The 24,239-nt window shown below is 44.7% G+C and overlaps 2 protein-coding genes across 2 annotated transcripts in view; one reads left to right on the top strand and one right to left on the bottom strand.

Moving 5' to 3' along the window:
- The window catches only part of lrig1 (leucine-rich repeats and immunoglobulin-like domains 1), a 33,708-nt gene extending 17,033 nt beyond the window's left edge, over window positions 1–16,675 (top strand). The window contains exons 4-18 of the mRNA XM_029501412.1: window positions 1,544–1,681; window positions 1,979–2,122; window positions 3,237–3,380; window positions 4,353–4,496; window positions 6,136–6,279; window positions 8,415–8,495; window positions 10,310–10,381; window positions 10,857–10,928; window positions 11,164–11,327; window positions 11,740–12,090; window positions 12,731–13,012; window positions 14,484–14,918; window positions 15,142–15,276; window positions 15,485–15,772; window positions 16,145–16,675. Coding sequence (XP_029357272.1) covers window positions 1,544–1,681; window positions 1,979–2,122; window positions 3,237–3,380; window positions 4,353–4,496; window positions 6,136–6,279; window positions 8,415–8,495; window positions 10,310–10,381; window positions 10,857–10,928; window positions 11,164–11,327; window positions 11,740–12,090; window positions 12,731–13,012; window positions 14,484–14,918; window positions 15,142–15,276; window positions 15,485–15,772; window positions 16,145–16,347 — 2,797 coding nt within the window. The 3' untranslated portion in view covers window positions 16,348–16,675. The remainder of the gene's footprint in view (window positions 1–1,543; window positions 1,682–1,978; window positions 2,123–3,236; window positions 3,381–4,352; window positions 4,497–6,135; window positions 6,280–8,414; window positions 8,496–10,309; window positions 10,382–10,856; window positions 10,929–11,163; window positions 11,328–11,739; window positions 12,091–12,730; window positions 13,013–14,483; window positions 14,919–15,141; window positions 15,277–15,484; window positions 15,773–16,144) is intronic.
- Window positions 16,676–17,013: 338 nt separating this feature from the next.
- The window catches only part of slc25a26 (solute carrier family 25 member 26), a 49,951-nt gene continuing 42,725 nt past the window's right edge, over window positions 17,014–24,239 (bottom strand). The window contains exon 10 of the mRNA XM_029501413.1: window positions 17,014–19,994. Within this exon, the coding sequence (XP_029357273.1) occupies window positions 19,898–19,994 (97 nt within the window). The 3' untranslated portion in view covers window positions 17,014–19,897. The remainder of the gene's footprint in view (window positions 19,995–24,239) is intronic.

Here is a 24,239-nt window from a genome sequence, read left to right as displayed (position 1 = left end):
GTGATACTAAATGAAATTCTTGTCCCTAGTTAGCACCCAGGCATGTGTTAAATGTGTCAACCAGCAAAAGCTTTCATGGCTGCTCAGATAACGCTGGCCTTCAGGCTCCTAACACCCTCACATGTACATACCACGCAGGGCGTTGGTGCAGAAGATGTCTGCTTTGTATATTATACTTTATTTGTCCGTGCATGTTTGGAGTAGGAGCTGGGGAGCTGTGCACTGAGGTTTTTAATATGATCTGTGATTCTCTGATTATGTGCCTATCACTTTGGCTGTCAGTGAGGTTTCCTGCAACAAACACTTACTTTACTTTTACTTCACACCAACAGCATTTAGTGTGCACTAAACGTGTTTGGTCCTTTGGTTTGGTTTGTTTGTCGGTGTGAATGCCACCACCGCCCTTTGGAGCGCACCAGTCAGCCACTCCATCTCTCTAACTTTGGTGTGAAAGCAGCCGCAACAAGTTGGACCAAAACGGTGCAGTTTTAATGCATTGTGGGTATCAAGGTACTGAATTGTGGGTAAAATAATTCTTTTTATTTCCCGTTGATCCCATGGTTGACCCATTTGTTTATCCATCGCCGGCTAATGATGAAATGGTCATTCAAGAGGAGGGCATGTCTCTTCTCTCTGAAGCGGCGTGCAATGGGACTCCAAATGCATCATGATGTTGTTTTCGAGTCGCAGACGCGAATCATGTTCGAACTGAAATGTTTGCAGAAAATTACCAACACATGCAATATAACAGGCAATGATCGGCCCCAGGAGCTCAACGCAAAGCTGCTGCTCCATGCTAACTTATTGAAAGTGGTGCATTTTCTATGAGGAAGTTATCGTTGCGGTCTATTTTGGTTTGTTTAGAAATATACATACGTGAAACAAAATCGCACCAACGTCTGTTTGCCACATTGTAAAATTTTTCTGCCTGGTCTCCAAACTAACACCCTCATAGGTTGAGAACGTACAGGTTAGGGTCTCAGCACGGGGCCAAAAAACCATGTTGCAAGTCTGGCACAAAGCTTGACAAATGTGACCCCAGGTATGTTTCCTTGTGTGGAGATAAACAAATAGTTGTTTTCTAGTTGGTGTGGAAATTCTTGAAATAGAAAGCCAGTGTGCTGTTGCGCCTCCCTGTATTTTGGTATTATGATTTTTTGTGTGGTGTTCTGCTTCCATTGTAGGCTCCAAAATACCCCTTTGAGTGGCTCTGGTTGATCACCCAGGCCCCATCCATTCTAATAGATTTTGCAACTGACCTCTCTGGAGAAGTACAGGTGTCCTTGGAATTGTTTAAAAAAGTGCAACTTCTATTTGGAAGCTCTTAAAGTACACATTTTGTCATGATGAGGACCACTTTGTTCTGTGTACTCTTCTCTTTGTGCCACAGTAAGGCTTGGAGAAGCTGAGGGATCTGACGCTTCTTTCCTCCTTGGGTGTTTGGAAAGGAACACTTAAGTGGACAATTCATAGGGAAAAACTTGTAGGTCTGTAAAAACGATTGTAAACCGCAATTAATGTCTGTTATGCATGATTTTTCCAGACATCACAATAAGATCCGCAGTATTGATGGCAGGCGGACCAGAGAGTTGGTGTCTGTTGAAACTCTGGACCTGAGCAATAATGACATCACCGAGCTACGAGGGCACTGCTTTACTGCCGGCCTCCAAATCCGAGACCTGTAAGTGCAGTTATTACTGTGGCTCATAACAAACAAATCTTAAAGAAATGTATTCATTGGAATTAAAAAATTACCAGCACCTGCAGCACTCAATACAAAAATATAAGGAGTGCACGATAGTGCTCATGTATTTATATTGAAAATGTCAACCTCAAAACCACACAAAATATATTAAATAAACGTGGGACACAAATTACAACATACAACAAGTCAATTAACTGAAGAGAGACACTAACGGAGCCAATTTATGATTGTTGGAAATCTCTAATGTCAAAAAAACGCTCCATTTATGTTCAGGTATCTAAGCAATAACAAGATCAGTGTATTGGAGTTCGGAGCGCTGGACCATCTGGGTTCAACACTACAGGTCCTGAGACTGAGCCGAAACCGCATCAGCCAGATCCCCGTGAAAGCCTTCCAGCTCCCAAAGCTCACTCAGCTGTAAGTACCACTGGATTTCATCAGTCTAACAACATTGTTAGCGTGCTGACAAAGTTGTGTTTTGATCTGTCAGAGATTAACCCTGGAAAACGACATATTTTTGACATTCAAGTGTAGGCTGAAAATGAATGGGTATCCCAGATGTAGTCTTTAAAGACATTACAGAATTGAGAGAAAGAATGAGCAGATTGTAATGGGGAGTAGTTTGCAGTGTCTGTTGATTGAGCTCTGTGTGTTCAACGCATGGAATGCTATTAGTCTGAGCTTTACCTCTAGGGATGGATATGGTCTTACTTGGTAAACACCAGAGCCCTATTATTGGTGATTTATTGCCTTCTTCTATATCCCCAAAGTGGTTAGTTCATTCCATGCACTGTGCTCCATTATCTCTGTCAAACTTCCCTCCAGCGTAATAGTAAGGTCAACCCATTTGTAGATCAGCGCTTCCTATGTGGAGAGCGAAGGGACTCCCGTAATGAGAGTCTGCCCCCATTGTGGCTTCAGTAGTTTCCCCAGGTGTGTTTTGTTGGACCGGTAGCCCAGGTGACACCATATCTGCACATGCTAGTGGTGATGCACATTAGACACAAAAGAACCTGCGTGGATGTTTATCTTTGCCATCCTCAGGGGTTTTACAGGCTTTACACATACCTGCTGTGCAGATTCATTGTCACAAATCACAGACCTCCCAAGCTTTATATGCAGAAAAAGGAATGATGACAAATATTATACCACCGTATTTATGCATTTCTCCTTTTAGTATAACTGTCAATTCAAAGGGTCATAGCTTTGACCCTTGTTTAGAGTTTAAGTCTGCGGGTACACACCACTAGCTCTGTGCCACAGGTGGGAAGGACACTACTGAGGAATGCTTGTTAAATGAGAGACCTGTTAACAACAAAATGTTGCGGCCAAAGCATGCAGATTACAAGAATCTTAAGTTTTGACTTGGATATGATGGTTGCTCATGTGCAATGGAGTGAGGGCAAAACATTCCTAAAGAAAAAAAAAAACAACAACACAGGGGAGATGAAATTTGAACATTGTTTTGGGAAAGTCTGATTATGGGTCTCACAGATTTTCTAGCATTTCAAGTTGTCTTGTATGTTTGCAGGGAGCTGAACAGGAACCGTATTCGTCAGGTAGAGGGTCTGACCTTCCAGGGTCTTTCCAGCTTGGAGGTGCTTAAGCTGCAAAGAAACAGCATCAGCAAGCTGACTGATGGAGCCTTCTGGGACCTGGCAAAGATGAAAGTCCTGTATGTAAAAAAAAAAATAAAAATAAATAAGAAAAATAAGAAAAAAAAAAATCTGACATTTATGTAATTTTGTAATTGCAATTATACATGTGATAAATGTTTCAAGTGTTTACAACATATGTTACTGAATTCTTTTCCGCAAAACAGGTCTCAAAACACTTCAGTATCACCTAATATCTCAAACAAACCACCTAATTTATAGTTTGTTTGGAGCACATAGCTTGGAGCAATCACTCTCTGATAATAAGCACAGCTATTTGCACCAGTTGGCAACTATTACTGGAACATTCAAAAGTCAAACATAAGCATAAGATCTTTTTTTTTTTTTTATTTTTATTTATAGATAATTTTCTTCTTTTAGCACAAAAGGTAAAACAAAGGCCAAATATGAAACATTGAACAATTACACATATTCAAGGTCTGGGGGTGATCAGTATATCCAAAAGACAAAATATCATACACAGCACGTGCAAATAATCTTACTCATTGGCCAAATAATTGTCATTTCTGCCATCATTTTCACCCAGATCTTTTTAGAGTTGGATTGAGTAAGTCATTTGCTCTAGGACATGCAATTGTTTTACAATATTAACAAAAGTATCTGTGGTGGGGTGGCCAGCATTTTGTGATGGCCTTTTTACTTGCAGCCAGAAGGACCCTAAGAAGATAAATATCAGCTTTATTCAATCCATCTGGCATAGAGTAAGACTTTTTTGTGCGTTTACTGGAACTTGGTAGAAATTGCAGCAATCACACTTTTGCAGCTAACATGCAATTTTTGTGTATTACTTCAATTACATGCAAAATAACAGTAATTGCAAGTAATGAGTAACACTGCTGTAAATGTAGTCATTTTAGGGAGCAATAATACGTTTCAAATCATGACATCCTGTTGCCTACGAACCTCAGCACCAAAATCCCCAAATTCTCATTGTAATTATACCTACATTACTCACTTTTTGTCCCATGCAGTCATCTGGACTACAACAGTCTGACAGAGGTGAACAGTGGCTCCCTGTACGGCCTGACCTCCCTTCAGCAGCTATTCCTCAGTAACAACTCCATAGCCCGCATCAATCCTGATGGATGGAAGTTCTGTCAGAAGCTGAGAGAACTGTGAGTACCGACGTTTAAATTAGGCTGAACACCTAAACTCTCATGTCTAATTTCCTCCTATAACAGCCTTTCAGCAGTCCTGAACGTGGAATGATAACTGTTGTTGTACAATAAAGAACAAGTTCAGTGTAATTCATTTTGAGTCTGTCACAGGGGATCTAAAGCTGTTGTTGTACAGTCTGAGAACTAAACACCCCTCACCCCCACCCATGCCATCTTCGGCAGGGTTAAATGACATTGTGCTTTAACACTCAATATGCTACGCTATTCTCAGGATAAGCCTGTTTATCCCATAATTAGAACAGGGCTCAACAGCATTCAAACCCTTCGACAGGGGTTTTTGTATGAAGTTCTAAGACATGAGGGGGTATGGCAAACCAGCGTGTAATCCTCTGCCAATTGTGTTTTGGTAATTACACTGAGGGATCGCATTTGTGGTCTTTGTATACTGAATGAGGAGTTATTATCGGAGTCTTTCCTGTTCTCTTGACACGATTGTTGTATTGCAGCTGTAAAGTGCTTTGCTCAGCTGAGGCGTTGCTAACTGTGACGCAGCCTGGGGAATATGTGGCGCCTGATACCAGTCAGAAGGAATAAAGGAATAGATGGTGTACTTGTTAGTTTGCTCTGCCTATCTCAATGCTGTTTCGTGTGCACACATCTTACAAATGACAGATTGCCCCCGGCGCCATCCCTGAATCCTCCCCCAAGCACTGCTCCAGTGAGTGGGTGTAAGCCTTTATTATCTAGTTATGATGACCCCCACGGCTGATATAAGAGAGTAACTCATCTTTTATAAAGAGCCTGTTATTGCATTCCCAGTGGTCAGGCTGAGCTGGTCATCAGGGAGAATCTCTGTACACATGACTGGTCAAGCAGACCTGAGGCCTGGTCGCTGAGACAGAGAGCGAGGCCCACAGAGAGGGCAATAAAATACACAATACTGCCTTTGACCACTATTTGAAAGATACCCTTATGGGATTTATCATCATTTATAATCAACATTTAGCAAGAGGTAATGCATACATAGTAAGACGCAACATCTTTTCAAGTCATTAAAGAAAGTTCTGTGTCTTCATTTTCAATTGATTCTCAAGTAAATCAACCTGTTCCAAAAATACCCTGCAGTTATGTTTTGTCTTATTTCTTTCCCTATTTCTTTTTAAATTAATTATTAAATGTCCTCATCCCATTTAGAAAAACTGAATGTGAAAGTAAGTCATATTTTGAGTGTTGCTTATCATGATTGACAGTATATTTCCTTGGTGTTTACTACATACAGGCTCATGAATGAAGGTTGCAGATATGTAAAATTTAGACCAAGAATTTCTTTTCTTTCTTGTCCAATGGTTTGGCTCTCATAGCAGCTATAAGGTCTGCTAAGCACATTCTCCGTTCACAACTTGCGCTGTTAGAAAAACACACTGGAAAATCTCATCAGAAAGTAGCAAATGGACATTGAATCGTCCATAAAATCTAAGTATAATGATGTCGTGAGCTGCCTCAGCATTCTGCCGACCTGTCATCCCCTTCCAGACCTCACACAGAGCATTTCTCTTTCTTTCCCAATTTTTCCTTCCCTCTCTCCATCTTTGTGGCTGCCCCTGTGCTTCATCTTGCACTCTGTTTCTCTCTCCAGTAATCTGTCATACAACAACTTGACTCGCCTGGATGAAGGCAGCCTTGCTGTTTTGGGGGACCTGCACACCCTTCGTCTGGGCCACAACTCCATCAGCCATATCACAGAGGGAGCCTTCAGAGGCCTCAAGGCTGTACGCGTCTTGTAAGTACCCTCCCCTGCAACCACGATTACCAAGCCCCTCATAACCCCCCCACAACTTAGTCATTATGGTTTTGTCCCTGTTGAGGTGATAATATGTACTGATATCTAATCTTGATTTTTCTGTAGGATGTTTGATACTATGGCTTATGTGGTACCTTCACTTCACTTAAAAAAAGTGGGGGTTGTTCACTTTTGCCAAGTTTGATTTCATTTGCATTCATGTCTATTCATGAGTTGTTGTTTTTTTTCCCTCTCTATTTTTTTTTCTTACTTTTACAAAGTGTTTCTGCATCACTATTGTCTGTGGTTTCTGAGGCAACATCCTTTTTTGTAGCTTTTGTCTGGTTTTGTTTTGGGGTTTTTCTTTTGTCTTAGGCCCTTGTTTCCAACAAACTTGGATCTATAAGTGTTCAGTGTCGCTAATCTCCCTTGAGATCCTTCCTAGCTTTTAGAAGCCACGAATAAAGACAGAGGTTTCTTCCCCCCCATTCACCTTTTGTACAAAAAATGTCCGATCAGGCCTTAAGAAATGAAAGGAAGGAATGAAAGGGAGAAAGTCAGGGGATAAATCCAGAAGAGAGACTTGGGGGTCTTGGTTCCTGACCAAGGTCCTCTTGGCTCTGCTTCTTCCAAGTGAGAGAGCCAGAGGGGAGAGTTGTGCCAGAGCCTGCTAGACAAGCTCTCTCTCTCACGGCGAGGTGACAGGCCAAGGCACATAAGGCTTCTCTCTGCTGGCACACTGGGTGCTAGATAACTAACTACAGAGGGCTGTGGAGGGTGGGATAGGGAGTTGAGCTTGTGATTGCTATATATCTGCTCTTTTCGGATGTTTTTCTTTCTTGTGTCTAATTGTTCATTTTATTATGTTTGGCTTTTACTCTTTGAAAACATGAAAACACACTTAATGCCGGATAATTCCTTATGTTCTCCCCTCTAAGTGTGTTCTGTCATCTTCTCATGCTATCCACAACACACTCGCTATATTTTGCCTATTCTACATAACCTTTTTTCTCCTTGAATCACTCCTGCACTGTGTCTTTGAGGCAGGGCTAATCTAATCAGCGGTCAGGAGGACAGGCATGGGTTTGGCTGTGAAAAAGAGCTGGGGGAGCTTTAATTGAGCCTGCGCTCCTGGCTGTGCTGGCATGGGGCTGGAGCCTGCATCGGGTGTGAAAGCTCAAAACAAGCCGGCCTGTCCTGTAATTCAGTCACGGGGGTCGTTGGCTCATCGGGTCCCCCTTCTCTTTGCCCAGTTCTCCCTGCTCCATAGCCCCCACCGCTGGCCTTGCTTTAACAAGGCAAAGGCCATTCACATCCAACCAGCCAGAAAGAGTAGGAAATTGGCAGCCCCAGTGTACTCCAACTAAGACAGCGGCCAATGGAGATTGAAAAGAACCAGAGGGGGGATAAGAGATGCTTGCAAAAGCAAAAGGGGGAAGAGGAGGGGAGGATGCTATTGTGAAGGTAGGGAAGGGTGTGGTTCAACCTCAAAAGCCCTTCTCAAGTTTGAAAGAAAGTCTTATAATGGTGCAGAGGAGACCTTCGATTTCATTGTTTTCCTTTTCAATTATCATGCAAGGGGGACTTCACCTCTAGAGGTAGTTCCACAGCGGGAGAAACATTCAACAAGTATTTGGAAAGTTCCATACCTTTTTCTCTTTTCCTTCGTTCACTGAATCTCTTCTGTCTTTGCCACAGCAGCGCTGGGACCGTAACCTCATTAAGGCTCTTGATTCTGTCTTTGACTGTGCTGTACCTGCCACCGTCAGACCTACAGAACCCAACTGTCTTGCCTCTGACGTGGCATTGTGCTCCTGCCAATCCCTTCATATTGTCATGAATTATACATGTGTTTCCATGTGCTGGGACTTGATTCGACACACCAACACACATGCACACTCCTTCTCTACCAGTCTAACGAAGGAATGCACTTGGTTGGCAGCAGAGCAGCAGTGGGGCTCTTTAGGCCAGGTGCTGAGGGAGGGAGTGTGGGTGAGGGGGTAACCCATGACTTCTAGACCAGCCTCTGCCAGGGCTGTGAAATCCTTTAGTGCTGGCAGGACCTGTCCATGTTCCCCTACTTACCTCCCTCCTTCCATCTCTCTTATGCCCCTCTTTTCTCTCATTCTCCACAGGGAGCTGGACCATAATGACATCTCAGGCACAATAGAGGACACCAATGGGGCCTTCTCTGGATTGGACAGTCTCAACAAGCTGTGAGTGTCACTCATGTGCTTTCTTCTACCCCCACCTCTCCTCCTCTAGCAACCTTCCTTTTCATCCCTCTGTTCTGGTTTGTCTCTGATTTGGAGGTTCTCTCGGCTGTTCTTTAAAAACAGACATTCAGAGAAGGAAGAGGGAGCTTTTTTTTTTTTTATTTTTTTTGCAACCAAAAATTTCCATCCAGTTACAGACTCACTCCACTAAGCTTAGCCTAGCCAGTTTAAGGCCCCATTTTGAGATATCTACCCACTTAAGAAACCACATTTCACTTGATAGTGTAGCATGAATTAGAGGGCCCCTCTAATTTCTTTCTAAGGCTTGTTTATGAAACACTGAGGCATTTTTTCTTTACTCTCTCCAGCTTGTAGAGGCCGAAATAAGTTTCTCTCCAGTTCAATTTGGCATTCATATTATGATTTCATTGTTTCACTATAGCTTTATGGCCAGACTGGGCCTCCTTTGCAGCTAACTCAAGGAGATACAGTGTATTATTTTTATATCTGTATATTGTGACACTTAAACAAAACTCTCAAAGATGTTTTCGTCAAGGCAGTTGATAAAAAAAGGGAAAAAAGTTCAATGTCAAAAACTGGTGAGTTGAGAATTTATAGTGGACATGGAGTTGCCTGCATTCAGCAGCAATCATCAACCTGCAGCATGAAAAGATGATGTCCAGCCAAGATGGTTCCCAGTGTGGGCACTGCTGAAAGAGAAAGAACAAGAAAAAGAGCTTTTCTTCAAGCTGGCAGGGGTTCGCTCCCCAATAGGCTTATTTGTATTTCTCCTCCATGCCTCCGCTTCTCTCGTCCCCTCGTTCCCAGTCCCTGTTGTTAGGAACTGAGAGAGGGTGAAATTGAGGGCTGCATTCAGTCATCAACATCAAAAGCTTCATATGCCCAGCCCTCTGACCCTGCCCCTTTGTCACGACGTTGGCGGAAGCAGCCCGCTGCATCCTAACGCTGGCAAAGAGAGCCCTGGGAAAAATAGTTGTGGAAAAGCACAAGAAGGGGCGAGACTTCAAAGTATCCACCAGACACACTGTGTTCCCTAAAAGCAGCTTGTGAATGATAACACATGGGAGGGAAGCAGGTCAAGCCAATGAATATGATGTGATTTAATTTTGCCTGTACTTGTTTTCATTGGCTCATCAAAAAAATAAAAGTTGCAAAAATGAAAAAGTAGCTGTCTTGTCATACCCGTGACAAGACAGCCGTTTGTTTATGTGAACATGTGGATGAGTTTGAACTCTGGGGTCTTCATTGTGAATCAGCCAGCCGTGTCTCCTCTTCCTATGAAGTGAAGGCCAGAAGAGGACAGGGCAGAGGGAGGGGAGGGACGTGGTAGTGGGGAGAGGGCGGAAGAAGGGATTAGGACCCCAAATCAGAGGGAACAGCAACTCACTTCTTTGCTCAAACCAGGCACAGACACACAATATCATAGGTTGCACATATGTCGTTACAAGCTCTGCGTTGAAAAAGAACCACCACACACAGCGCCCCCTGGTCATTCTATTAAAATCTAATAAAGATAAAAGTGGTCTTTGAAGAGCAGAGCAGAGCCCAGGTCCCTCTCCCCCCTCTCCACCCAACTCAACCCCAACCCCAATCTCCCTCACCCTTCCTCCTAGTTAATCTCCATGCAGTTCAGATTTCCACTACCTCAATCCCCTCAATCTTATCAGATTCAGCCTTGCTAATTGTGCCTCTCTGCTTCTCTTATGCTCCCCTCTCACCCCTTTCTTTCTCCCTCTCTTTTTCTCCCCCTTCTCTCATCACCCATGGACTCCCTTCATGTTTGGGAATGGCAGGACTCTATTTGGAAACAAGATCAAGTCGGTGGCCAAGAAAGCCTTCTCTGGCCTGGAGACCCTGGAACACCTGTGAGTATCCCGCAATTCTTGGCCAAGATAGATAGATAGATAGATAGATAGATAGATAGAGCGAGGGAGAGGGAGAGAGTGGGGGTTGCCAAAAGTAGCTGGCAGAGAGGAGGCCGCTAGCAATTTAATAGCGTCTTTGTAAAAGGAGAAGACAGCAGCTTTTGCAAGAGCCCAGCTGCTTCACTCTTGTTAGCCTAGCACAATCTTTGGCCTTTTTTTTTTTACTGTGTCCACTCAGGAATAAAGTTATTGAGTATATGGTGAGGTTTGTAGAGGTAATGGAATTTGTACAAGCTTTTTTTACAGCCTTTGTCCAATAAGGGTAGGGAGTGATGGGAAAGCTTGCGTGTATAATCAGAGATGTAGACCTGGCTATTTCCACCTCACTTAAAAAGTGCTAACATGCGTCTGTATGCAAATTTGGCTGTAACTTGCATGTAGCGTATGAGTGATGAGGAATGTAATGTCGCAACAGGAACTTGGGCGAGAATGCTATTCGTTCCATCCAGCCTGATGCCTTCAGCAAAATGAAGAACCTCAAAACCCTGTGAGTTATATTGATGCATTCACACAAACACATCTGATTTATAGGCACAAACCCACACATGCACAGCCAGCAGCATATATCCACACACACACGCCTCAGCCCAGATAAAAACACAGTGCTTCAACCATCCATGCACATTAAGAAACACATATCGAGTTACAGATGCAGCAGATGTGATATATATCACATACGACATTCATACTTACCCCCCACCCCGCTCCCCTCTTCTTCACAGTCTCATTCAGAGCGACAGCTTCCTTTGTGACTGCCAGCTCCATTGGTTGCCTGACTGGTTGGTGACACATGGCTTACAGGCCAGTGTCAATGCCACCTGTGCTCACCCAGAGAGCCTCAAGGGCACCAGCATCTTCCAGGCCCCATCCAGCAGCTTTGTGTGTGGTGAGTTGCGTTTGTGTGTGTTTGTGTCCTCTGTGTTTATGTAGGTAGGCATGTTGAGCAAAAAGCTGGAGGCACAGATGGTCACATTGACAGCTTGGCCTTCTTCTGTTATTTACATAGTTGCACATATTTGTTTGTCTTGTGTTTTTCTTAAGCTTTGAATTTGCACTCTGACATGCTAATGGATTCTTATGCGTGTTTTATTTTCCTAATCTTCATCCATTTATGCAAAGCAAGCAGACACTTACTGAGATGCATGTGATGTTTGACAATGGACAGCATTTGTTTTCTACTTTCTTGAATTTACTGTTTCTCTTCTTTTTTACCTCTTTGTGCGATAACTGTCCTCAACTCTGTGCCTCATTTCTTAATTTCACATTTCTTTCACTTTTCTGTCAATCTCTGCCTTCAGATGACCTTCCAAAGCCCCAGATCACAGTGCAGCCAGAAGCCACAGTGACAGTACTTGGTAGCGACGTGCACCTCACCTGCACAGCTGCGAGTAGCAGTTCCTCCCCCATGACGTTTGCGTGGCGCAAGGATCAGGAACTGCTGCGACACGCTGAGACTGAGAATTATGCTCATGTGCAAGCTCACCACCATGGCGCAACATCAGATGCGCCTGGTGCAGGGGGAGTGATGGAATACACCACCATCCTTCACCTACGGCATGTCACCTTTGCACATGAGGGCCGTTACCAGTGCATCATCACCAATCACTTTGGCTCCACCTACTCCAGCAAGGCCCGCCTGATCGTCAATGGTATGTTGTTTTAGGGCTTAATGTGAGAAAAAAGGTACACAAGATGTGTGTGATTACATCATTTCCACCAAATGAAATGCCCGTAAATGTTATATTTGTTTCATTTGTCCTGTCTGATAGAGGTGCACTTGAAATAAGACGCCATCTTGAGTTCTTTCCTTCAACTTAAAGTCCTCAGTCATTTGTTTAGCCTTCCAGGATGATATTCAGAGCAAACTGATTTGCAGCCCATCTGTGCTAACAGGGACTAACTCCTCTGCAGTCAGTCATTCTGCTTTCCTGCAAGCAGAGTGTTTATTTAAAGCTTGGTTTGCATCAGATCTCTAGCTGGCTCTTTGCTCTTCTTTGCCTGTTGTCTTGGCACAATACAGATGTTTCCTAAAGACGTTGGAGACATTGGTTTCTGACCGGAAGTGGTGTGAATGTCAGCCAGCTGGAAAAATGTGGTTGGAAGACTGAATGAATAATGCTTTATAATATTCAGCAACTGCTGTTAAGGTTCCGACCCAGGACTCTGGCCCAGCTGAGCGTAGAGAGTGTAGAACTATTTGACAATGAGAAAAACTGTCAACCTTCTGGACTGTATTCATGAGCTGTGGTCAGCCCAGACTGATGTAACTGATGTCTTTCTCATCCACAGTTCTTCCATCCTTTGTGAAGACGCCCAAGGACAGCACCATCAGGACGGGCCACACAGCCAGGCTGGAGTGTGCCGCTGAGGGCCACCCAGCGCCTCAGATTGCCTGGCAGAAGGACGGAGGGACAGATTTCCCTGCCGCCCGTGAGCGCCGAATGCACGTTATGCCTGATGATGATGTGTTCTTCATCATGGATGTCAAGCCAGAAGACATGGGCGTGTACAGCTGCACTGCTAAAAACACGGCAGGCACAATCTCAGCCAATGCCACCCTCACTGTGCTGGGTGAGACATTTCTATCCTGTACTTTACTTTCATGAGCTAATATTGTCCCAGTTTTGACTTGTGCTCAGTGTGACAGTGTTGATCATATTTCCCACAACCCCAGAAATGAGCAATTGTAAATAGCTCTGCACTCAGATGGGAATTGGTCAGTCGGAGGCTGAAGAATGAGAGGCTTTATATTTTTCTTTTCTCGGCAGCTGTGGCCTTGCTGCAGGTCAGGGGCCAGAGGTCACAGTTGGGGGTCAAAGGGGGATGGGGGGGAGCAAGAGGGACTCACAGAGGGGTGTTTGTTTGGCATTCCCACCCCCCCATCCTCTCTTAGTGGGAGGGAGGGTCATGGCTGCTTCACTGCAGGCCTCAGTGCTCCCAGTTTATTGGCTGTTTTACACGTTTAAATCAAACAAAATGGAGCAGCTCTCCTATAACCATCTCAGCACATAGATCATCTTTGTCTTTTGTCCTTTGAACTGAGCAAAGCAGTCCCTTGTTAGACACATCTAAAAAAAAAAATAGGGAGATTCTTCACTTTGTTACCAGCCTGAAAAAGTCCCCAAAGAACACACAGGCAACTGTGTCTAACTTACAATTGTGTCAGTCTGGAGTAGTTGGTCTTCCCGCCACATATTTGCATAAAATGCAACTTGTTAGAGTCCACAGTGGTTCAAGACGAGTGCTAATCCACTCAACAATGTAGAATATTGAAGCAAGCAACTTTGTCTTTGCACAGAATCTGTGATGTTTGGGTTTGTGAGACAGAGGGAAGCTGGGGGGGGGGGTTTGACTGCAGTCGAGGGGCCCCTGTCTGGAAAAGAGTGGCTGGTGAGAAAAATGGGATCCAAAGAGGAACTGGAATGGTTGGAGTGTTTGGGGGAAGGGAGGCAAGTGGGACTCAGAGAAAAGAAAGATGGGAGGAGGCTGGTGGAGAGGGAGAGAGTATTGGTAAAAGAGTGAGGGGCGTCTGAAGTGGGTTAAGTGAGATCTCTTAATCTGTGTATGTCCCACTGTGAGGGGAAGTGCTCAGTCTTAGAGAGAGGCCTACACCAACACACCACATTGAGCTCAATGTGCTCCTCACAGTAGAAAGTGAAGTTGCAGTGAAAACCTTGAAAACAAAGCTCTGAAGAGACTTCTGTCCTGAGAGAAACCTTGTTGGTGTGTCATACAGCCTCAGGATGGAAATCAGTGAATTTGTCAGCGTTACAGATTCAGGTGCATTAATGTGGTTGTCAGATGAGACTATCATCATTAGATGGATATCAAACACAGAACATCACACTTTGTGCTCAGGCTATCCAGCTGAATCACCCTCATCCCACTGCTGGTAACAGACACTGAACAAAGCAGAAACCTGAGAACAGAAATCTAAAACTTAGATCCTACAGAATAACAATAGCATAATAGAAAACACCGACCTCAGGGAACCTGCAGTCTCCAAGTTTTAGATGAGAACTCTGTCTGCTGTCTACCATAGAAACCCCCCACCTGGCCCAGGACCTGGAGGATCGCAGTGTAGTAGTTGGGGATACTGTGGCCCTGCAGTGCAAGGCCCTGGGCAGTCCGCCACCCCGCATCACCTGGCTGCGCAACGACCAGCCCCTGCGCTCCTCCGACAGACATCACTTCACCCCAGGAAACCAGCTGCTGGTCATCGGATCCGCTTCCTTGGAGGATGCAGGCCGCTACACATGTCTCATGTCCAACACGCTGGGCACCGAGCGCGCTCACAGCCAGCTGGTGGTGACCCAACGCAGAAGCCCCTGCACCTCGGCGCCGGGCCCCAGCACAGTCACTATTGGGATCATCGTCATTGCTGTGGTGACAAGTATTGTGGTGACATCACTGGTGTGGGTGTGCATCATCTACCAGACCAGGAAGAAGAGTGAGGAGTGCAGTGTCACTAATACAGGTGAGGCTCGATCTCTGGCTATAAAGGTTAAGAGTTGTCTGCCCGAAGCCTGGAAGATTTTCACATTTTAGAGAAAGTAAAAGTGCAACTTCAAGGCTATAAATGACTTAGTAGAAGAATTAACTACCTGGAATATACATTATTACATTTAAAAGAATTATCTCAGCATGAACAGCCCTGGTTTTAATGTCTTCTGTTCCAAATCTTTTCACCTCTTTCCCAGATGAGACCATAGTTCCTCCAGATGTGCCCAGTTACCTCTCCTCCCAGGGCACTCTGTCCGAGCGGCAGGATGTGTGCATCCGCGTAGAGGCCAGTGGAGGGCCTCAGCCCAACGGACACATTGTGGACCCAACAGGTAGCCAACGGGAGATACTGCTGGGCAGCACAAACATTTCTGATGCAACCGTTTCCATTCTCTAAGAATGAAAGTAGCACATTTGACTATGAACGCCTGCTCAGCGTCAGAGATAATTACTACAGGCACCCAAACCACAGTGTTGACACAGTTGTTGGTTTTCTGCCTCTTGGTCATGTATATTTTCTTGCTTTCTCTCTCCGTCCAGGTTTTGACGGTGCAGTGGTATGTTCAGATTGTTTGGAGAACAGCAGCAGCTACTCCAAAGATCCCGACTACCTGACGCACAGCTTTGGGCCCGCTGGGGGAATGGAGTATCAGCAGTACTCCATTCCCCCACCATACTCTCATTTTCACACAGTGGAGCATCATGAACCAGCATCACACACCACCCCGCTCTGCAACGGGACACCCAACGGGATCCGGAAAGACATTCAGGGATCCACATATCCCAAAAACCACAATACGTTAAAAGGAAACCAGCATGATAGAAAAGGTAAGATCAGAGTCCAAATGCCAAACCCCCATTCCATAAAAAATATAAATAAATCCAGCAGGCGTCCTACAGCCCCAAAGTCTCCCAGCTCTACTCAGCCTATCAGCAGTCAGGCTGAGTGTCGTTGGCTAGCTTTTTCAGATACCTCTGCTGCATGACTCTTTTAGTTGCAGGTCAAGGCCTGTTCTGGGATTCAGCCTTTTAAGCGAGTAGTAATACCACAGGAATTGGCCTCCACATGTTAACACAGCCCTGTACTCGCACACCGCCGCCTCCATTTCCTTCAGCTGAATGTGGATTTGTGTACCTACATGTTATGTCACTGATTCAGCCAGTTTCTAACTCCAGCTCCTTGTCTTCCATGTGCACCAGCAAGCAGAGCGGGACAGATGCCGGCATGCTCTCCACCACAAGAAGGGTCCTTCCACAAGCCGGTGAAGCTTGCTGGCCTTATGAGCCAAAGTCACGCCAACACGGACTGTGAGCCTGAGCTCAGACTGACTCTGCTGTCCAATGGACACACCCTCAGAGCCTCTCAGAGTGACAGCACCCCCCTAAGGAGAGCCAGTGACTAGCAGGTGCTCCGTCTAGCCTAAAGCATGGACTCGCATTAGATGAGTGGACTTTCAAGGTTTCTTTTGCACTGGGAAATAAACTGCTACCTCATACCGAGGCGATGGATCCTGAGCCTCCTGGATGTCAATCGACACGGAGCGCCTGGAGGGGAAGAAACACGCGGGGCATCCGGAGTTTGAAGGTGGAGCTTGTGTGGGTGGCGTCCCATCTGAGCGTATGAGCTGTACATAGTTAAAACCTTCCCTTGGGAGGTGACCAATTTAAAAAAAAAAAAAAAAAATTCTAGCTCCAAAAAATGTGACTTGCATTTGAAGCATGTAAAGGTAGGGAATCTTGTACAGTGTATGAATGTGCAGGGGCAACAGATAGAAATATAGCTTTGGACATTTGACTGTACATAAGAGTTTTCTTATATTATATATTATATAACTTTTTCAAAAGAGTATTTGAATTTATGTGCATGACAGAGAAAGGAGTGATGGTATTTTTATTTTTCTTCAAAAAAAAAAACAAAAAAACTGTCTTGTCAGCTTTTACCAACATTCAGCTGCGGTGCCTTATTGCATGATCAAAGAAAACTCAACTTGTAATAGTATATATCATGATACTTTTGTGAGAGATATTGGTACACTCTTTATAGCAAACAAACAAAACACTTGATTGCACTTGAATGTTTTTTTTTTTTTTTTTTTTTGGGATAAACGCTGCCAACCATGGCCTTACAGAAACACAATTCACACTTGTTATTGTATGAAGGAAGAGCTTTGATGTATATTATTTTGGTACGTCAGATAGTTCAAGGTGGGATGTTTGTGGCAGTCAGCTGAAGCACTTTTTATACTCACTTCATTAACATATTGTATACATGATATCTGCCAATAGGAAAGCAGGAACGTCCTCTGCTTGATGAGATATACATATTTTTGACACCGTGAAGTCAACAGTACATGCTGAAACATTAAGGCTCTTCCACCTGTTTCACAAAATGTTACTGCGAAGCTGCTTGGAGCTGATTTGGAGAAAGGATTCTTCTTTATCTGTCAGTGAAAGGGACTTTGGCACACGTTTGCAACCAAATGTGGACAAATGAAACTGTAAAAGCTAATAATGATCTGTCAGTGTGCTCAGGCTCTGACCTGTGATTGGCTGATTGCTCAGTGAAACAATTATGTGTTGAATTTAGGGGGAAAATGGAGGATCAGGGACAATGCTGTGTTGTGTCATTATGTTACTGCTGTAATAAACCTTGAGAACCACCAGTGATGTGCATTCAGAAGCAAATGGCCAGTTAACACCCCCCCCCCAACATTGTTACAATAACTTTACAAGCATCACTGCAGTTGAACATTGATGCTCACAATGCTGTGAACAGTGGGAAAGCTTGTGAAATAATGCAGTCAGACGCTCCCCGAGCCTTCAGTGGCAGTAGTTACATTGTCGAATGCGTTTCTCCCAGAGTGCCCTTGTTTGAACCATGTTCTTTTAACAGCGGCCTCGTCGAGGTAAGCTGGAGGACACGCTCCTCTGGTTACAGCTGATAGCACCTATCAGCAAGCGTTTTACCAGCAGGACCAGTCACAGCTGCCTGGAGGAAAACCAATCCCAGCGCAGCAGGTAAAAAGACGGTGTTCTGAGTAATTTATTGAAACAAACTGTCCAAAACCAGTGTACCAATGTCACAGCTGCAAACAGTGAAGTGTCTAACATGGCATTGAAGTGTCTAATAAAAAATAAGATGGAAAAAAAAAGCATTTTGCTTTTATTGGAAGTGTTTTCTGTTTCTGCCTGAATCCACACATTGCAGATTCTCTTGTGACAATTGTCCCTTAAAACAGCTGAGTAAGCATTTAGCGCCGCTCACGTGTCACTGTGGTTATGGAGAAGTCATCAATTCAAATGGAGCATGCACAAACACATGAAGGCCAGAGACCTTGATCTTCAAAGCAGACAAGTAGCTGAACCCTTAACACACACACACGGCTAATCTTCCAACCAGGAATGTCTCCTGGCTCCCTGAAGCTCCAAAGACAGCAGGCATATTTTTTCCTTCTGTGGGCTGTTTGCTCCTGAGTCCAGGCTGACTGAGGGTCAGTTGCTGGCCAGAATGTGCATTCCAGATGGATGTTTGTCACCAGATGATTGACATGCCCCCAGCCGTGGCCTCCACCAATCACACACCGAGCATTGTTGTCCAACAGCCTAGTGACAAGCAGCATGACAAACACTCCCACGTGTGAGGCCATCCGTCTCTGCCCCCCCCCCCGATTTACCCACACTGACTGCTGAAGGACAACACTGAGCTGACTGACTGGACACGAGCAGGGAGGACACTGGCACGGCTGCCAAACACTCAAGATCATCAGGATGATCCTTCCTGGGAGTTATTCCTTAGAAAAAACTAAACAAAAACTGAGACCACTAGTGAGCTTACAGTCTGCTGGTGCAGAAATCAGCTCCTCATCTCCTTAAACAGCCCAGACATGAAATGATTCCAGGAGTAATCCACTGAATCACTGCATCGTGATCCATTTAACGTCAGCACAGACTGGCTCATTCACATTCTGAGTAAATTCATGTTCTTTCCAGCAAATCCCTCTACATGTGAAGATATTCTGTTCATTTAGCATAAACACTTCGCTTCCTTGTTGAATTCATACACAAAAGGATTATTAACGTCCTTCCTCCTTTGAGGTCAGTGTTGTTACTTTGGTCAGAAGCTGGCTAGCTGTTTCATCTTTCTGCTGAGCCAAACAGGAGCAGTGACAGTAACTGTCAGAGTGCAGTTTGAACTTTGTTCTGAAGCATGGACCTGCCACGTTTTGCCATTTCTACATTCCTTCTTCATGTCTTTGCGAGTTGGATGAAGGAACTGTGTGAAGGGACAAAACAGAAAAACTGAATTTGGATCTAACTAGCTTAAAGAAACCCAGATTTATTACTTAGAACCAGCACCATCTTCTTTACAGTATATTTCACATTAAAGCCAACAGACAGAGCTCAGGCTGTATCAGCACCGTGGGTGCAGGACACCTGGGGCTCCTCATAAAACAAAAGCCCTGTTAATTTAACAAAGTGCTTTATTGTTGGAGGCATCTTAAGGCTGCAGCAGATGGATGAGCTCAGCTTTGCTCCAGCGGGAATGTAACAATGATGAGATATTACTGTGCCTCCCCGGTGGATCTTAAACACAGGTGGCTTGGCTTAGTGCGAAGAAGAAAATATGGATAAAACACTAAAATAGTCATGAAACAACGTAGAGAAGGCTTTTGGAAGAACAATGGGCAGCCCACGGGGAACCAAAGAACCACCAAACCTGCCGGTGTTGGAGAGACGGTCTTCTCCTTCACTCGCACACATAAACAGTCCAGTCCTTCACTACTCCACTGGTGCTGTTCTACAGTCTGCGGTGCACCGGACGGCTCCTCCCCCAGGTGCTCCTTTCTCCTCTGTGTCCTGGCGGCATGGCGGCGTGGCGGGACCCTCCAGGAGGACAAAGGTGCTGCCGCCGCTCCCCTACCAGATCTGGGCTCCTGACGGTCCCACTAAATGCTACAGCAAAGTGCGGCGGACCTTCTCGTAGGCTCCCAGGAAGATGAAGCCACCCACGCTGATGAATGTCATTCTTGGTATGCTACCTGCAAACAGACTGCAGAAAAAGAGGGAAAGAAGAAGGCATGATTTAAACAAAATGTTTTTGCTCAGTCATAAAAAAATTAAGCAGAGTACAGAATTTTTCAAGAACTTATTGCAGAAAGACTGAAAGAAAAAAAAAAAAAAAAACAACTATCACTGTGTTAAATGATTTATCAATCAGCCATCGGCAGCCACTTTGCTGAGGGACATCTGATAATCATTTCCACTGATTCCCAGCTAAAATATGGGAATATGAGGATTCTGATTTTATGTCAGTGCAAACAGAACAGTTTTGGATTCTCACTGCTCACATGCTTCTTGCATCAATTCACCAGGTCTGTTTCCATTACACACCCGAGTCAAGTGGAAAGACCTTTTGAAATAAGCAATTTTTTTTCCTAATCTTTGGCTTTTTCTCCCATTTTCTTTGTTTCTGCACAAGTTCTTCTTGGTGCAAACTGAAAACGAGCACAAACGATAGATTTCAAAAACCTAACAATAATAATAATACCCAGAGAAACTGCTAATCTCCATCTGACTGGTTCCTTCGTGGATAAAAGGCCACACTTTGAAAGCTGTGTTCACATTTCAGTTCAGTGGCCTAGTACTGCTGTTGCACATCATTACATCATTTGCCCCCCCCCCACCTTTGTTTCCTGTCAACTATTCCCTACCAAAATAAAGGCAAAATTCACCCAAAACAGGGAAGGAAAAAAAAAGAAAAACATCTTGCTGTTGTTTTCAGTGACTTGAGAACAGCTTGCAGAAAATAAACAGCCTCGGATTTTCTGGCTTCAGAGTTTTAACACAAATATCAGCAGAGAATTATTGTAAAAGACCCGAATGGAGAAATGCAACCTTCAAAATCATCCTACAGCTGAGGACGCTCACTGAGTTTATTTTCACTGCTGGTGGAAAAACAAGCGGGAAAGCTGTGCGCAAGGATGAGTGCTACTTCCAATCACACAACTCAGCGTAGTCCTCACTGTGCACACAAAACAAATCTGTCCACTGAAGAACAGACACAAAAGTAAATTTACAGCACAACGGGAATAACGATCAATGTGGCATGTTTTTTTTCCCCCCACAGCATGATCCTCTCCGGCGAATCAGCCTGATCCCCCTGCATCTCATTCTGTCGCATGCAGCGGCACACACTAACCCCAGCTTCCTTTTGATGAGGCGTTACAGGAAGATGGATTTACTGGATTTACTTTTTTTTTTTTGTAAGTAAACTGCAGCTTTTACTAAGAATTGCTTTCGACAGAGCTGAGACTCATCATGATGTGATTGACAGCATCTGTGAGGGTGTTACAGCCACCTCAGGCCTGTGGAGCAGGGGGGACCCAAACATTAGGTGTTTTTTTTGATGGAGCCACTTCAGAGAAGAATGACAGGGGCCGAAGTTACAGCCCCAGCCAGAAGCTGCTGACGTCCCAGAGGTCAGAGGATGCAAAGGGACATGAGAGAGCACCCGTCTCCCAAGAACCAGCCTGCCCTCCCCTCCTTCCCCACTACGCACAGCTGTTTTTGGGATTAGGCTTTGCGAGGCTCCCCGGAGCTCTCAGCCCTCCCCCCTCTGTGTCTTTCTTTTTATCTGTGCATGACTGATGGTCAGATGACATGCACACATGTCCCTCTGCTGGCCATCCATCCATTTCTCTCAGCCTCCCTGTCCAGCGACTGCCCCCTCAACTGGCTCAGTTGTTCGGGGATTTCTCCTCCGTCTCTTCTTTTGCTGCGTCATCCACTTCTCAGACACATGCTCATTTTATGCCATCTGTTCATCTGCGTTTTCATGCCTTTCTCCCCCTCCTTTTATTTTCCCATTGCTCTCGCTCTCTGTGTTCTTGCCTACCAACACCTTCTGTCTGCCAAATCGCCCCCACGCTCACATGGTCTGGAGCGGTCCAAGCCAGATGTCATGGATGAAAACTACAGTATTGTGTGTGTGTGTGTGAGCGTAAAGAAAAGTATATAAAAATGTCTACGCACACAAAATGTCTGTCTGCATTCATCAATGGGGTATTCGTCATCTTTGGTTTCTGGTTTTAAACGCCTTGGATTGTCCTGGGCTGTTTGTCCAGACTGAACTACTATCGATGACAATTGCTTGCCTGGAGACATTTTTCAGACATTTGTGCTGCCCAGGTAAATGGATCCTGCTGACTCCGCTGGTCCCATGCAGCTTTTTCACATATCCAGTGAAATATGCCAACACAAAGCTTGTACAAACATTTGTGGCCCAGAGACAGTGAACCCAGACGACTTTGGTTATCTCCTGACTGCTAAGTTTGTGCTTCTAACAAGAAAATGTGTTCATTTTTTGCTAGTTTAATAGCTGTAACATTTTACACACGGATAAATGGAGGAAAAAGTTGCTCCACAGTATGTTTGGATCATGTTTGTGTTTCCGTGTTAAAAATCTCAAGATTGAGCCAACTTTTTCTCTTGTTGTCATCCAGAACCCTTTGATTTTGTTCCCATCAAAGCCTTATAAGACACAGAATGTTGGTGTTCATCCAGGCAAACTCTGAAACTCTGAAAAGCTCAGCTGTGTAGTCACCAGTTGAGTTGCAAGAGCTAATCAATAAATGTTGTGTTATTTTTCAGTCATGTGAAGGAATGCGCACAGCTGAGTGGGACTGGCAGTGCGGAGAGAAGAAAATCCAGACACACCAGATACCTACAGAGCTGATGAAATTCCCATCAGCCTGGGGACTTTGCGTGTTGCAGGAATTAGCAAATGTAAAATAAAAAAATAAAAAAAACACAGAAACTATCAGCCTATTCGCAGTTTCACTGTGACCATGTCATCACGAGCATCTAGCTCAAAGCAGCTTTTTTCCTCAAATAAAAAAATAGAGATCAATCTGTGTATATTTCTTTGTCCTGTCTCTTGCTCCTTCCCTGACAGCGTCAGATTTGGGTCACAGATGGATGTAATGCTTGTGCATCACTTTTTGACCACTGCAAAGCTTTACAAGGTACCAAGCATGTCACGAATCTCCCGGACATCCCAACAATTCACACGGCTGCACGTTTCAGAATGCCCCGGCCCGGATCGGGTGTTTCTAAAAGATGCTCGGTGGAGGGTGAGCTGCACATTGCTGGTGTTTGTAAGACACAAAGAGTGTGTATGTGTGAGTGGGAGAGAATCCGAGTGTTTGTGTAAGCACGGACTGGTGTAAATGCTCCAAATAAACACGCAGACATTAGTCAGGTTGCTGTCCTGCCCTTCCATGTGCTCATTCCATCTCAACGCAGCTTTCCATCACCACCTGCTGAAACCCAAGCCACAGGCCCGATCCAGGCAACTACTCAGCATTACTCACACAACTATATTAACTCTGATCTGAAGCTCAGCAAAATCCAATGACGATAAGGGAGAAATGTGAAGAGAGGAAAACCTGTCCACCAGGCAGCTGGACAGTCGGAGAACACCACAGCAGACACAACAAGTCCTGACTTATCCCACTCTGTCTTCGTGCGATTGCTGGCACTGTGATGGATGAGCTAATTTTAAACTCAACACCCTTGTTTCGTCTCAGCTCTGGACTGGAGTTACATTTCCTATCCGGGACCAGTCCCACCTGTGGACTCTGAGACATCGGGCGCCCCCCTCGGCTCGCTGACTCATTCTGACATCACAAACTGGCCGGCCACTGAGAGCCGTCATGCCCCAACTATCCACCAATCGGCTCCCGTGAGGACGGACACTAAATATAGCTTCGCGGCTGTACAGGAGCATGTGGAAGAATAGCGATGAGCTCAAACTAAATTTCTTGGCTTTAGTTTTGAAAGATGTCGGTGGACATTTCTGGCAGCTGCGTAGGAACAATGCTGAGGTAATAACAAACGGCCTCTCTGAGATGTACAGCTCTTTCACAGGATACATGTAGCGGAAATAGGCCAGTCCTAACCTGTGTGGATCTGAATCAAGACTGAGACATCTGAATGTTTTATTCATTCCCTCAGTAGAGGCTGGGCTTACTTGAATTTCTCTGACAAAAAGGTGATAGATGATAATAACACAAGACTAGTCAAAAATACAGATGTTTCAACACTTTGCAGTGCTACAAGCTCTGTTTGTGGTACATCTGCACATTTCACCACAAACACTTTTCACTATTTGCCCCAGTATTCCTCAGTTCAACTGTTCAGACACAGAACTGGCTGACACTATTGAAATAGAAGAATTTCTTTCCTTATTGACATCTGGGAACTATAGTTTATTTGCACATCTGTCCTGCTGTCG

This window comes from Echeneis naucrates, chromosome 5, assembly GCF_900963305.1.
Source record: "Echeneis naucrates chromosome 5, fEcheNa1.1, whole genome shotgun sequence".
In the NCBI taxonomy this organism is placed as follows: Eukaryota; Metazoa; Chordata; class Actinopteri; order Carangiformes; family Echeneidae; genus Echeneis; species Echeneis naucrates.
This window is presented reverse-complemented; position numbering and strand designations above follow the sequence as displayed.